The following is a 14,862-nucleotide window of genomic DNA, read 5'->3' as shown; positions in this document are numbered from 1 at the left end:
ACTAAGCCTCAGCTGTTGCCGGCACTTGGGGAATGAACCAGCAGAGAGGCTCGCTCGCTCTCTCTCCCTCTCCCACCTGGCCCTTTTGTGTGTGTGTGTGTGTGTGTGTGTGTGTGATTCTCAAATAAAAAGAAAAAGTCTAGAGGAAATGCATTTAATCTCCCTGGCCTAATGTACTCCCAAATGTTGCTGAGTTCGGTCTCCATCCTGCTCACTCATCAGAACTGCTCTGGATTAAGTAGCTAAATCCTTCCACTGTTTGCACGCAAAATTCTACTCGTTCTAGTGGCTTCTCTGAGACCTGAACCCGGCAGGCTGGGAGCCACCTCTGGCCTGAACTCACTCTTGGGAGCAAGAAAGAAGAGGGCTCGTGTCCCCTAGGGCACCCTCCCTTTGGAATCTCAAGGAACAGAGGAGTCTGGGATGAATGCTCAATGATCACTTCCTCCTTCAATCTCCTACTCCAGGTCATCAGATCACCCAGTGAATCTAGCAGGAAGGTCCTTCCAGGTTCAGAGAAGTTACTGGAAAAAAGTACCTGCTCTCCAGTCAGCACAGAGACAGGCCCGGCCCCAGGGCTTGTCACAGGAGGAGTGCGGCTCCTGTCTTCCCCAACATTTTAGAATAAATAAGCCCCTCCCTCCTCAGACCTCATCCAAGCCACCAGCAGCCCCCTCCAAGTCTGGAATGTGAACAAAATGGATTAAATGACAGCGAGGGTGCCAGGTGAGCCCAGAACACCATGTACATAAAGTGCACTTTTCCTGCCACACAAAGCCCAAGTGTGATGTTATTTCCTAGGACCCAAGTCTGACCAGCCTGGGTTCAAATCCTGGCTCCTCTACCTATTTGCAATGTGATTCCAAACCAGCAGTGTAACTGCTTTAGGCCTCCGTTTCCTCCCCTGACAATGGGCATCGTGATATCAACCATTTTAAAGGCTGATTAGGAGCACAGCCACAGATACATGAGTGCCCAGGCACCCGTCTAGTGCTCAGGCACCCATGGGGAGAACAGGCAGCCGGGAAATGTTGGTTGCCAGGGAACCAGAGCACCCACCTCTGGCGGTCTGATCCAGCACCTTCTACTTCCCACCTCTCCACCCCAAAGGGGCTAGAGAAGCCTGTCCTTACCTTGCTGAGGTCTCCCAGGGCCATGACCTTGGCCAGGGGCCTCTTGCTGAGCTGCTCCTTCACCCAGAGCTCTGTCTGCTTGTTCCACTTCATGGCGAATACGTAGAGGGCGTAGGCCAGCAGCAGCAGGAGGCTCTCCCACCAGGCAATGAGGCTGTCCAGGAAGAAGAGGATGAGCATCGTCAGGTCCAGGATGTAGAAGGAGACATCGCGGAACAAGGGCCACCAGGTGAGGTTGAGGATCTCCCGGGAGAAGAGGGCGCAGGTGCCGATGACAAAGAGGATATTGAACACAGCAGAGCCCACGATGGTGCCGATGCCCACGTTGCTGTGGGAAATGAACACACCGATGAGGGAGGTGAAGAGCTCGGGGGCGGAGCCTCCAGCAGCCATGAATGTGGCACCTGCCACATCCTCGGAGATCTGTAGCTTATCTGTGATGACGCCCAGAGCTGGAACGAAGTACTCATCACACACGATGGCCAAGGCCACAAACACATACATCATGCCAAAGATATGCAGGACCACCCAGCCCTGCTGCCGCTCCTCCACGCTAAATAGGTCCGGGGGGTACTCTGCCTTGGAGTGGAGGTCTGGCCAGCCAGGGGGCTGTATGGGGGTGCTGGGACTGGGGGCCTCGGGGAGTAGCACTGTTGTCAGGCCTGGGGAGGGGCTGGTGGGCACAGCTGGGGCTGGCTCCACAACCACACAGTGACGGACCTGGGTGGTTGGATTTGCCCTGAGTTTGGGGGTTGCTGAGGTTCCAGGTGCTGTGGAAGCTTTCCTTGCCAGTCCCCTCATGGTGGTGGAGGCGGTCCTGATAGGGGGTGCACTCGTTCTGGGCATGGGACTCCTAACCCTCCAGGCAGCAGTGGAGGCCTTGGGGTCTGCTGGGCTGCTGCGGGTCATGGTGCTCACAGTCACTCGCTCCTCAGGGATGGCCAGGGAGTGCTCCAGGACTGCTCCCTGGGGAGTCGGGCTGTCCTTGCCCCCCAGCCTCCAGGGATCAGTTACACTGTTCTTTTCCGCTCTTCTGGGGGTGGTTACGGCGGGTTTTTTAATTGTACTCCTTGGAGAAGTCAAGATGTTTGTGTCCACATCCTGCATCAGCAGAGCTGGGCTGTGCTCAGCCGTCTCCTTGAGAGCAGTGCGGGTAGCTTCCTGCACTGTTCTCTCCGGAGGGCTGGTCTCCAATACCTTATACGTTGCCGTAGTTTGGCTTTCTTTCACGGTTGTCCTGGAGGCAATGGCGTGGCTGGTTCCCACCGTCGCGATCGCAGATGGTGTCGAAGTGTGCACCACTGCAGCAGGTGGGGGTGGGGTGTACCTCTTCCCCGTCCCCCTGGCTGCAGCGGGGCTGGAGCTCTTCACTTCTCGCCGGGGTGCTGGGGTATAACTTTTTACGGTTTGTCTACCTGAACTTGAGGTGTAGTGATGCAATACTCTCCCGGGCGTTGGCGGGATTCTTTCTGTCCCTGTGGCTGTTGGGCTGGGGTGAATCTCCGGAGTCGTCGGAGTGGTCTTGGCTGTGCGTCTGAGCATACTAGGGGTGCTCTCTCTAGTTTGGCTAGGTGTTGCTGCTTCGTCCCTGCCCGCCGTGGCTTGGGGTGCCAGCATCTTATCCTCCATTTCAGAGTCAGCCTCTGGAGGGTCCCTGCTCGCTATCATAACCCTGTCACTGGGGAAGCCCCTGCTGGCCAGCTTTACAGGCTGTTGGAAAGAAACGTCTGCCCATGGGGAGGGGAGGCCCCGAGGTCTCCTCAAGTGCTGATAGGTGGAACCAATGATCAACATCCCTAATAGGAAAAGGAGGCGACTCCAGTGAAGCCGCCTCAGCCGGAGCAACCGCCTCTCCTGCGTCCCCATCCTGATCAGTTTCCCCATGGTGGTCAGTTACATCCGGTTACAGAGGGCTCCTCATTCTGTCCATGGAAAACTGGAGGCGGCTCTAGCACTCAGGTTGGTGATCAGGGAAGATTTCTCCATGCAGCCCAGGTGAGGGGTATCCAGTAACCTAGGGGGGAGAAAAAAGAAGTTATTTGTCTCTAAGAGGGGATCTGGGATCCCCAACACCGTTATTTGGAAAAGCCTAAGGGACACAAAGGTCTCACACAGGGGGCCTGTCCTGCTGGAGTAAACCATGCCTGCCCCTGTCCCAGGAGCAATGGCCGCTCTTGGGGGAAAGGGATCCTCCTGCTGTGCAGCCTCCCACTCCTCTGCTGCGTCCCGATCTACCCAGTCCCCCCTGACTCTCTGCAAAGGGTCTGCCACTCCTCCTCGGGACCTAACCTAAATTTCTAGGAGCTTAGTCATTCACAGTTGGTGCCCAGGCCTAGGTCTCAACTTACCAAGGCCAGGAAGGGGGCAGGGAGACAAGATTTTAGGCTGCAGACAAAATGAGGCAGTGGTGGAGGGCAAGTTGAGGACATTAAGACCCCATGTGTTTTGGGACTGATTTAAAATGATTCCACTACAACAACCAGAGAGCACAAAGCTTCATGGTCAATGTCATGAAGCTTCCCCAAAGCTGCGGCATGGTGTGGTGTGGCATGGTGTGGTGTGGTACGGTATAGTATGGTATGGTGTGACATGGTATAGCGTGGTGTGGAGTGGTGTGGTATGACATGTTATAGTGTGGTGTGGCATGGTGTGGTGTGACATGGTGTAGCGTGGTGTGGCATGGTATGACATAGTGCAGTATGGTATGGTGTGACATGGTATAGTGTGGTGTGGCCTGATGTGGTATGGTGTGGTGTGGTGTGACATGGTGTGGTGTGTCATGGTGTAGTGTGGTGTGGCATGGTGTGACATGGTGTAGCGTGGTATGGTATGGCGTGTTGTGATTAGTGTGGCATGGTGTGGCTTGTGGCATGGTGTGACGTGGCATAGTGTGGTGGGGCCTGGTATGGTGTGGCATGGTGTGGTGTGTCACGGTGTAGCGTGGTGTGGCATGGTGTAGTATGGTATGGTGTGGCATGGTGTAACATGGTATAGTGTAGTGTAGTGTGATGTGGCATGGTGTAGCATGGTATGGCATGATGTAGTATGGTATGGCATGGTGTGACATGGTGTAGCATGGTGTGGTATGGTGTGGTGTGATATAGTGTAGCATGGTGTGGCTTGTGGCATGGTGTGATGTGGCATAGTGTGGCATGATGTGATATGGTATTGTGTGGTATGGTGGGGTGTGGTATGGTGTGACATGGTGTGGTGTGGTGTAGTATGGCATGGTGTGGCATGGTTTAGTATGGTGTGGCATAGTATGGCATGGTAGGGTATGACATAGCATGGTATGGCATGGTGGGGTATGACATGGCCTGGTGTGGTGTGGTGTGGAATAGTGTCGTGTGGCATGGTGTGGCATGCTGTAGTGTGGTGTGGTGTGAGGAATGCAGGGAGTGAAGTCAAGGGCCTGGACTCTCAGCTCTGCTGTGTCATCCTGGACAGGTGAGGCTTGGTGCCTCATCAGTGACACAGGCATGACAAGGTCTATATTGATCATGCCAGGACATCCAGGGAAGGGCAACTGAGTATCAGAAGTCAAAAGGAGACTTGGTTCTCACTGTATCTCCTGTTAGTTTGAACTTTTCATCATATACATGTTGTAACATTTAAAATTTTAGTGGAATAATCACAATACTTACATAACATAGCAATAATACCTGTTACAGAAATGCTGACTGAGCAAATACACAGAAGGTCTCTAAAATGCATGGGACCCACTGGGTTATTCTTATGCAAGGCTGCAGGGAGGAAGAACATGAGAGGCCCTCAAACAGTCCTCAATGCATAAAGGGCATTGAGGCCCAGCCCAAGTAAATGCCATTAAATTTCTAATCAATGTCCATGCATTATTATAAAATAGTTACTAGGAATGACAGGCTTTTCAGACAATAGCCATATATGTGAGGTCTTCAAAATGTTCATGAGAAACACATAAAAGTTATCCATGGATGTCAAAAAAAATTTGCACCAAAAAAAAATTCTCTTTTGATTCTATTTTTCTAAAGTGCCCTCTATTTTCTGAAGTACCCTCATACTGGAAGAGAGCTGAATAACCCATAGGATCTAGCTGGTACAACTCATGTGAGACATGAATGAAGACACCGAAGTCCGCAGAACAGATGTGACTTGGTGACATCACACAGCCAGTGTGCAGCACGGCCTATGGGCCTTCCGACTCCCCAGCCTTCCCAGCACCCCACACGAATGAGACATGCAAAAGCAATTGTCTGAAAAAGCAAAAGAGGAACAAGCAAAAGGAGAAGCAGGAGCAAGTGAGCGTCCTTCTTTGTCCATGACTGCTGTTAACTCCTCACTCTGCCCCTTACCATGAACTCAGCACTTTGTAGCAAGCCCACGTCTCCCTCCTGCAGACACTGGGGGGTCTCTGTGCTTCCCGTGTGCCTGAGTGAGAGCGGAGCTGGCACTCCCGTTGGTCCCTCCGACCTAACCACATCATTTACCTTCAAACCTCGACGTCTGGGTGTCTTCTCGGTGCTGGAGACGTGTCAGAGTCCACTGTCTCAAAGAGTGGGTCTGATGCTGCACAGCAGGGAGCGCCCCAATCTCCCGTCCCCAGCTTCCCCTGTGGAATCCTAATTCAAGGCAGGGTCGAGTGTGAAGGGCATGTCAGGGGAAGAATATCCGATCCCGGCTAATACCCGCCTCCTTTAAGAGGCTTATCAGGGCATTGCACAAGTTCTGGGTCCCAGAGCCTCTGACCAAGCCAGAGGGGGTGGACCTTCCACCAGGGACTTGCCATGGGCCCCTGGGGTCAATGGAGAATTGGAAGAACTTCTCAAACCCGTTTCTAAACTATGGGAACAAGAGCTGGTCCAGGGTTTTCATGATGAAGCAGCAGAAAGATCTGGAAGGAGTCAGCTCTGAGGAAACCAAGGGAAAGTGCTTGAGGCTTAAGAGATCAGAAGACTGGGTTAGCACAAGGTTCCGCTTGCTACTGGTTGACTCTAAAGTAAATGTGAGACAAGAAGCCCTGTCCTACCTATCTGTAGGGTAGATGTGCAAAAGCAAAATTAAAAATGAGCAACTGTGGAGAGAATACTTTGCAAACTTTCCAAATTTTTAAGATTTATTTTATTTATTTGAAAGGCAGAGAGACAGAGACAGATACCTCCTATCTGTTGGTTCACTCCCCAAATGCCTGCAATAGCCAAAACTAGACCAGGTGGAAGCCAAGAGCCAGGGACTCAATCCAGGTGGGTGGCAGGGGCTCAGTCACTTGAACCATCACCTGCTACCTACCAGGGTACACATAAGCAGGAAACTGGATGGAGAGCAGGCCTGGGACTTGAACCCAGGTACTTCGGAATACAAGATGGGAGTATCCCAAGTGGCAGCTTAACTACTGTGCCAAACACCACCCCACTTGGCAAACTTTAAAACATGTCATGTGTGAAATACATTTTAGTAGTCCTAAGGAAATCCTTTGGAGAGAAGGCACTGGCAGATCTCCCCAGAACAGTCTGGGATGTCTCAGACAACCCAAGGAGTTGGCTCCCTGAGCCTCCTGTACCCCTAGCCCACGACTTGGTGCTGATCAAAGTGGGAGTGGGATAGAGCAGGGGGGACCTTGTGGCCCTCCCGTTGACCTGGAAGCCATTTCAGTCATCAGCTGACTCAGCCTAAAGTTACCGACTGCCCCCTCTCCGTTGCCTGCTGTCTCCAGGGTAGGTGGATGGCATGCTGCTTTGGGTTACTTTCATCTGAAAACAAGTAACCCCTCCCAGACTGCGCTCCTCATCCTGAATAAGCTGGAACAGCACGAAGGCAGCTGTCACGGCTGCTGAAGTCCACTGTAGTGCGCACCCCCCTGCAGAACAGCCAGCCTCATCTCTGGGTGCCTGGAGGCTGCTCTAGGTGTTGGGAGCCTGGAGAGGGGTGCTGAGCTCTGCTAGTTATACTGCTGGTAGCAGAGCCCAATCGTTCCTGAGGCCACCCAGTGGACCCCTCAGACTATAGGTATTGTGTCCTGCACAAGCAGGCTGCAAGTTTGTGCAAGCAGGCTGCCAGCTGTGCTGGAAAGCTTCTTTCTGGACCTGCCCCCCTCTCCCCCACATAGCTCCCTGTACTGCATGTGTAACTTGGCCACTTTAATCACAAGTTAGTTGCAATCTTCCACCCAGAGCTAGCAGGGGACTGGCCGAGAGAGACCCTAAGGAGAATGGGGCTGTCTCCAAGAGATTCCTGCTATTTCCATGAGCTCCAAGCCAATCGACATACATATGTGAAACCTCATCCAATGGGCACCCCTATTAAATGGTCCAATGAACAGATAGTAATGCCTTAAAAACCCTGGGCACTTCCTGAAAGTGAGTGTCCCATTCCGGCCCTCCTCCTGCTCTCTCAGACCAGATGTTCCGCTGTTGCTTGCCAATCAAATAAAAGTTTCCACTTCTTTGCAAATTGTTACCTTGCTTTTTGTTTCTATACTAAGCTGAGGGAAAGAACCCACTAACTGGCTCCTGCCACTGCCCTCCCCTCCATGACCTGTAACAGTTCCTTCCCTTTCATGCCAACTGTCTGATACAGTCTTTCTGGCCCAGAAAGATGGAAAAAGGAACACAATTCACAAAGTGGAATTACAAGTGACTTTTTTTTCTGGAATGATCCCTCTATTATTTATGTAATATCAAAATTCAGGGACTGGCGTTGAGTGCACATCCACATCCCCTATCAGAGTGCCTGGGGCTGAGTGCCACCCTGCTCCTCATTCTACGTTCCTGCTAATGCAGATCCTGGGAGGCAGCAAATGATGGCTGAAGTAACTGGGTCCCTGCCACCCACATGGGAGAGTGGACTGCCTTCCCAGCAAGGCAATGAGCTTGGCAGGACAGCAAGGAGGCCCTTGCTCAGCCTCCAAAGCTTGAGGCCTTTCCCACCCTCTACTAACAGAAAAGGAAACTGTCTGACATGGAAGGTCTGTGCCTGAGGCTGGTTTATTTCTAGGTCCGCATCAGGAGTTGACAGCACAGTTGCACAGTGGGAAGTGGACAAGATCTGATAGGCATGGCACATTAAAATGCCTCCAGGGCCTGGGTACAGAGAGATAACTTACATTCCCTCTCTTCAGAGAAAGTGGGGAGTGTGGAGGGTTGTGTCTGCACTGAATGACCCACTAATAGGCATTCCAAGGCCCAACAGCAGAATGTGAAAGAGCAAAGGAAATGGGTTCAGGAGCTAGATTTACCCTACAAGTACTACTTTGCCAGCTCTAATAAAGTAGCAGGCCTGACTAGGAACAAGCTTCTCAAGGTCTCTCATCCTCAGATTCCTTATTTACAAAACCAGAAGGGGTCGGCACTGTGGCACAGCAGGTTAAGCTGTGCCAAAATCCCCTATCGGAGTGCTGGTTTAAGTTCCAATCCAGTGCTTACAATCTGTCTTCCTGCTAATGTGCCTGGGAAAACAGCAGATGAGGGCCCAAATGATTGGGCCCCTGTAATCCATGTGGGAGACCCAGATGGAGTTCCTGGGTCCTGGCTTTGGCCTGGCCCAGACCTGACTGTTGTAGTCATTTGGAGAGTAAATGAGCAGATTGAAAATCTCTCTCTCTCTCTCTCCCCACCACCACTCTCTCTTTTCTCCCCTACTCTGCCTTCCAAATAAATATTTTTTAAAAAATGCTTCAACAAACAAACAAAAACCAGGAAAGTGCAGAGGGGTTGTGGTGGTGTATTAGCCTATCAGCTGGGAAGCCTGCATCACCTGTCAGAGTGCCTGGGTTTGATTCCCAACTCCAGCTCTGCCTCCTAACCCTGGCTTCCTGCTAATGCAGGCGCTGGGGGGCACTGGTGATCACTCAAGCGCTGGGTCCCTGCCATCATGTAGGAGAACTAGATTGAAGCTCTTGTCTTCAGCCTGGCCCAGCCCAGGCCTCCTCTCCACTTGTCTCTCTGTGCCTCTCTAATTAATTACCTATTTTAATTAAAAAAAAAAAAAAAAAAAAAAAAAAACAGGAAAGACAAGCTTTCTTGTGCCTGCAATGCCAGCATCTCAGATGGGCACTGGTTCAAGTCCCAGTGGCTCCTCTTTTTTTTTAATTTATTTGACAGAGTTAGAGAGAGATAGAGAGAGAGAGAGAGAGAGAGGTCTTCCTTCCGTTGGTTCACTCCCCAAATGTCCACAACAGCCGGAGCTGCGCCGATCCGCAGCCAGGAGCCAGGTGCTTCTTCCTGGTCTCCCATGGGGTGCAGGGCCCAAGCACTTGGGCCATCCTCCACTGCCTTCCCGGGCCACAGCAGAGAGCTGAACTGGAAGAGGAGCAACCGGGACTAGAACCCCTGCATCCATATGGGATGTCAGCACCACAGGTGGAGGATTAACCAAGTGAGCCACAGCGCCGGCCCCAACCGCTCCTCTTCTGATCCAGCTCTCTCCCGTGGCCTGGGAAAGCAGTGGAAGATGGCAAAATGCTTGAGCCCCAGCACCTGCGTAGGAGACCTGGATGAAGTTCCCGGTTCCTGGCTTCTGTCTGGTCCAGCCCTGGCTGTTGCAGCTATTTAGGAAGTAAATCAGCAGATGGAAGATATCTCTGTCTCTACCTTTTTCTGTAACTCTGCCTTTCAAATAAATAAAATAAATTGAGAGAGAGAGAGAGAGATACAGGAAGAGGGGCTGGCACTGTTTCATAGCAGGTAAAGCTGCTGCCTGGAACACCAACATCCCATATGGGCGCCAATTCGATTCTTGGCCTCGCTGCTGCACTTCCAATCTAGCTCCCTGCTAATGGCTGGAGAAAGCAGTAGAAGATGGCCCAAGTGTGTGGGCCCCTGCACACACGTGGGAGGCTCCTGGCTTCTGCCTGGCCCAGCCATTTAGGGAGTGAATCAGCAGATGGAAGATCTCTCTCTCTTTCTCTCTCTCTCTCTCTCTCTCTCTCTCTCTAACTCTGAGTTTCAAATAAATAAATAAATCTTTTGGAAAAAAAAAAAGAAAGGAAGAAGATGAGAGGGGGCTGTGGTGCTGTGACATAGTAAGTAAAGGCCACCATTTGCAGTGCCAGCATCCCATATGGACACTGGCTCCAGATGCTCCACCTCCAATCCAGCTCTCTGCTATGGCCTGGGGAAGCAGTAGAAGATGGCCCAAGTCCTGGGCCCCAGCACCCTTGTGGGAGACCAGGAAGAAGCTCCTGGCTCCTCGCTTTGGATTGGCCCAGCTCCAACCATTGTGGCCATCTGGGGAGTGAACTAGCAGATGGAAGACCTCTCTCTCTGTCTCTGCCTCTGCCTCTCTGTAACTTTGACTTTCAAATAAAAAAAATCTTTAAAAAAAAAAGGAAAAAATTGAATTAAAAGCTTGCTTTGTTTATTTTTAAGTAAAGTTTACTTTTTTAAAGAATTATTTATTTGAAAGGCACAACTACAGAGAAAGAGGGAAAGAGAGATCTTCCATCTGCTGGTTCACTCTCCAAATGGCCACAATGGCCGGGGGTGGGCCAGGCCAAAGTCAAGAGCCTGGAATTCCATCCAAGTCTCCCACATGTGTGGCAGGGGCCCAAGGACTTGAACCATCTTCCACTGCTTTCTCGGGCAGTGGAAGAGCTGGATCAGAAGTGGAGCAGCTGGGACTCAAACTGGTGCCTACATGGAAATCCTGATGTTAGAATCACCATATTACCATACCACCAGCCCCATAAAGTTTATTTTGGTGCAAAGTATTTTTGAAATCCACACATAGCTTTTTTTTTTTTTTTTTTTTTTTTGACAGGCAGAGTGGACAGTGAGAGAGAGAGACAGAGAGAAAGGTCTTCCTTTTGCCGTTGGTTCACCCTCCAATGGCCGCCGCGGCCGGCGCGCTGCGGCCAGCGCACCGCGCTGATCCAATGGCAGGAGCCAGGAGCCAGGTGCTTTTCCTGGTCTCCCATGGGGTGCAGGGCCCAAGCACCTGGGCCATCCTCCACTGCACTCCCTGGCCACAGCAGAGAGCTGGCCTGGAAGAGGGGCAACCGGGACAGAATCCGGCGCCCCAACCGGGACTAGAACCCGGTGTGCCAGCGCCACTAGGTGGAGGATTAGCCTAGTGAGCCGCGGCGCCGGCCCACACATAGCTTTTTAATACGACAGATTTTCATGAAGTTTTTGAAGACCCCTCATGTACAGTACACACACATAAATATGTAGACAAAATTCTGCAAGGATTATGCAGGAGCTGTACTTCTGTCACCCATACATGAATAAAAACAGGAGCAAAAACAAGCAACTCACTCTCAGGCACTTCAGCTCTCCAAGCCAACAGCTTGGAGAACAATACTTGAGGCAAGGAGATATGAACAGTTGATCCTAGGAAAGGAAGCACTTATTTTTCACTATTTTGAAACTCTGAATTTTTCTCTCCATAGACTTGAATTACTTCTATGATGTAAGAAATCTCATTTTGTTGTAATTTGCTCTATCTGATTTTTCTTCTCTTTTTAAGATTATTTATCTGAAAGGCAGTTATGAGGGTACGGAGAGGGTATCTTCCATCCATCCATTGGTTTTCCCAGCTGAAGCCAGAGTTGGAATTCCATCAGGGTCTCCCACATGAGTGGCAGGGTCCCAAGTACTTAGGCCACCCTCCACTGCCTTCCCACACTCATTTGCAGGAAGCTGGATCAGAAGCAGAGCAGCTGGGATTTGAATCAGCACTCCTATATGGGATGCTGCTAGTGCAAGTGGCAATTTAATCCACTGCACCATAACGCCGGCCCCATATACTTGCTTTTTCACTGAAACATGCCACGGAGGTTTTAACAGAGCGAGTGGTGAGCTGGGCAAGGTAAGTGGGAGACCAGGTCATGGGGGGGACTTTTAAAATGTAGACGTTATAACATTTTTCAAAAGAGACAGTATCCCTAATAAAGGAGTGCCACTTAAGTTTCTTCGAGAAAGTTCTTTCCACCAAATGTATTCTGTTTTCCCCTTTGACTTCACTTCTAATAACCTCCCCTCCTCCCCAAGCCCCTGTCTTCTCTCCACAAACGCACACCCAGCATCACATGATAGAGCCCGGGGACCCATGGTGGATAAGGCTCACCCTGATTCACAGAGCAGAGGCAAAGTTAATTGGAATTGGAAATGTTTAAAAGCTTTTCTTTGTTCAGTGAGTCTTTTCATTATTTTAGAATAGAGAGAAGCTTTGTAGTTTTCTCAAACGCTCTGGAAAAGACTGAAAGAGGATTGAGAGCAATTAAAAAGAAAAGGGCCACAGTTTCTTCATCAAATGCATTGCAAGGGGAAAGAGACATGGAGGGAGAAGCCTAGAGACTAAAGGGGCTTCAGAGGTTTACCTCTGATCGCAGTGTCTGGGTCTTATCTGGATCCTGATTCAAATACTCCAAGTGTAAATACTCCAAGTGTAAATACTCCAAGTGTAAAGAAGTCACATTCACCATGTTTATGAGACAACTGGATGTCTGAAAGCTAACCAAATTCTTTTAAAAAATGCTTATTGATTTTTATTTATTTCAAAGGCATAGTGACAGAAAAGGAGACATATCTTACATCTACTGGTTCACTCCGCAAATGCCAGCAACAGCCAGGGCTGGGCTAAGCTGAAGCCAGGATCCAGGGGCTCCATCCAGGTCTCCTAAATAGCTGGCAGGGGCCTAAGCACTTGAGCCGTCATCTGCAGCCTCCCAGGTGATTAGCAGGGAGCGGGTCAGAAGAAATGGAGTCAGGACTAGAACCCAGGCCTTCCACAATGGGATGTCCGTGCCCAAGTGGCAGCTTAATTCACTGTGCCACAACGCCTGCTCCTTGACTACATTTTGATGACATTAAGGATGTATATTAATTATTTTAAATTTGATAATGGTATTATAATTTAAAAAATTTATTTATGTATTTGAAAGGCAGAGTTACAGAGGGTGAGAGAGGGAGAGATCTTCCAGCAGCGGGTTCACTCCCCAGATGGCAGGGAGCTGGATCGGATATGGAGCAGCTAGGACTCAAACCAGGGTCCATATGGGATGCTGGGATCACAGATGGCAGCACTGCCTTCTATATCAGGGGCTGGTCCCTGTAGTTAATTTTTTTTAATAAGTTCTTCTCTTTTGAGATACATCCTGCAATATTTACACTATCTGGAATCTGTACTGGGGAGAAGTGAATAGGGATGTGACTGAAACAAGACCGAGGGTTGAACTGGCAGTGGAAGCTGGGGACTTACTAAAGCATTGCCCTTTAACTTTGTGTATATTGGAAAATTTCCATAATAGGATTTTTTCAGAAGAGAAAGGTCATAGCCATAATTTCCCAGGTCTTCTACTTTGGTGCACATGATGGAATGTGAGGGAGAAAGGGTGGGGGGAAAAGAGAGAGCCCGGAGCGTGGAAGAATGATATGGGAGCAGACTTGGTCCAGGCTAGAGGGGGCGGCAGCAAGGTGATGAGAGAGGGACAGCACAGGAGAGAGAGAGGGGAGGAAACATGAAAAAAAAAAAAAAGAGAGAGAGAGATGTGGCCCACTGCTTCCTCCTCCCAAGCCCCATCTTATTCTACTTTTTCTTCATTTCTCCTTAACCTTCATCTCTGTAGAGGCCAAGTCATCTTGGGAACTGAACAACAAAGCTTCTCAGAAGTGCAGTTCAGGCAGCGGGCCCTGAGGAACCTGTACTTTCAACACAGGCCCTCGGAGAATCAGAGGTCAGGACCTCCCTTGAGCCTCAGCACCAAGCCCCTGGGAGTAGCGGGAGTAGCGTGGGATTTGTGACTAACCTTTACTCTGCCAGACTGGGGATCAAACCGCTGTGCCTTCCAAAGCCTCTGTGACAGCACTTCCCTATCTCAAGGCAGACGAAAAAAAATATAAAGGGGATGGGAGATTATGCCAAAGAAGCTGTTATTGATTTCCTTTAATGTGTGTGGAAATGCTAATGTTGAGGGTCTCCTGAGTCGGGAAAAGAAATCCATCAGCCAGCCATGGCTTGAAAGACATCTCCTTTAAGCCCTTCTAACTCTTTGTGCTGATGTGCTTTGATTTGATATGCACTGAACAATCTTCTGATTTTTTAATTGGATCCCACTAAGGAGGGAAACAAATCAAAACTCTTACCAGTTGCTCTGAGTGCCACGGAACTCTTGGTAGCTCCACGTTCCATCATCAATTTTAATAAATAGATCTTTTGATTTCCAAGTCTCCCAAAAGCCCATTCTTGAGGAGAACTGGGTCGCCAAGACCTGATCACGTCTCAGCAAACAAATAAACTTCAGCTTTAGAACCAGGTAAGATCCTGGCGCTGAGCTGGACCCACCAGGAGAACCAGAAGCCCTCTGGCTGAGTCAGCCTCACATGAGGTAGGGAGGACACCCCTACCCACACAGTCTTGGCCCCAAGCCCCTAACAGGGAAAGAACAGAAATCGGGAGGAAGCAATCAGACCGCAGCCCTACTTACCCAGAGCCCCACGCCTGCTCAGGCACAGCACCGTCTTAAGATGGTCGAGACCAGCCAGGCTGGGGCAAGTTTGGAAGCCAACCGGTACCCTAGGCCCTGATGCTGGCAAGGCTAACCCCAGGGACTGACGTGTCTTTCTCAGCCACCTCTGCTCTCACCAGGAGACAGGAAGGGACTACAAGGCCCTGGACCCACGCTCTCCCTCAGAACAGGCTGCGACATGGCAGACACACTTGGCTGCTCAAAGCATCCTCCCGCCTGGTCCCACCCCCTATGTCGCCCCATCCCGCCCACCGAAAGGCCAATGCCTTAGGTTTTCTGGAGACCTTT

At 50.5% G+C, this 14,862-nt stretch overlaps 1 protein-coding gene across 3 annotated transcripts in view; it reads right to left on the bottom strand.

Annotated features, from left to right (window-relative positions):
- SLC24A1 (solute carrier family 24 member 1) overlaps window positions 1-14,862 on the bottom strand; it is a 40,690-nt gene that overhangs the window by 25,179 nt on the left and 649 nt on the right. For 2 of the 3 annotated variants that reach the window (XM_070054387.1, XM_070054389.1), the window contains exons 1-2: window positions 5,600-9,106; window positions 1,134-3,147 (exon numbers count right to left, since the gene is read on the bottom strand). In XM_070054387.1, coding sequence (XP_069910488.1) covers window positions 1,134-3,017 — 1,884 coding nt within the window. In that variant the 5' untranslated portion in view covers window positions 3,018-3,147; window positions 5,600-9,106. Of the gene's footprint in view, window positions 1-1,133; window positions 3,148-5,599; window positions 9,107-14,862 lie in introns of those variants that run through there. The other variant, XM_070054388.1, reaches the window with a different exon arrangement.

Source organism: Oryctolagus cuniculus, chromosome 12 (genome assembly GCF_964237555.1).
Source record: "Oryctolagus cuniculus chromosome 12, mOryCun1.1, whole genome shotgun sequence".
In the NCBI taxonomy this organism is placed as follows: Eukaryota; Metazoa; Chordata; class Mammalia; order Lagomorpha; family Leporidae; genus Oryctolagus; species Oryctolagus cuniculus.
Note: the sequence above shows the minus strand (reverse complement) of the source record. Positions and strands in the feature narration are given on the sequence as shown.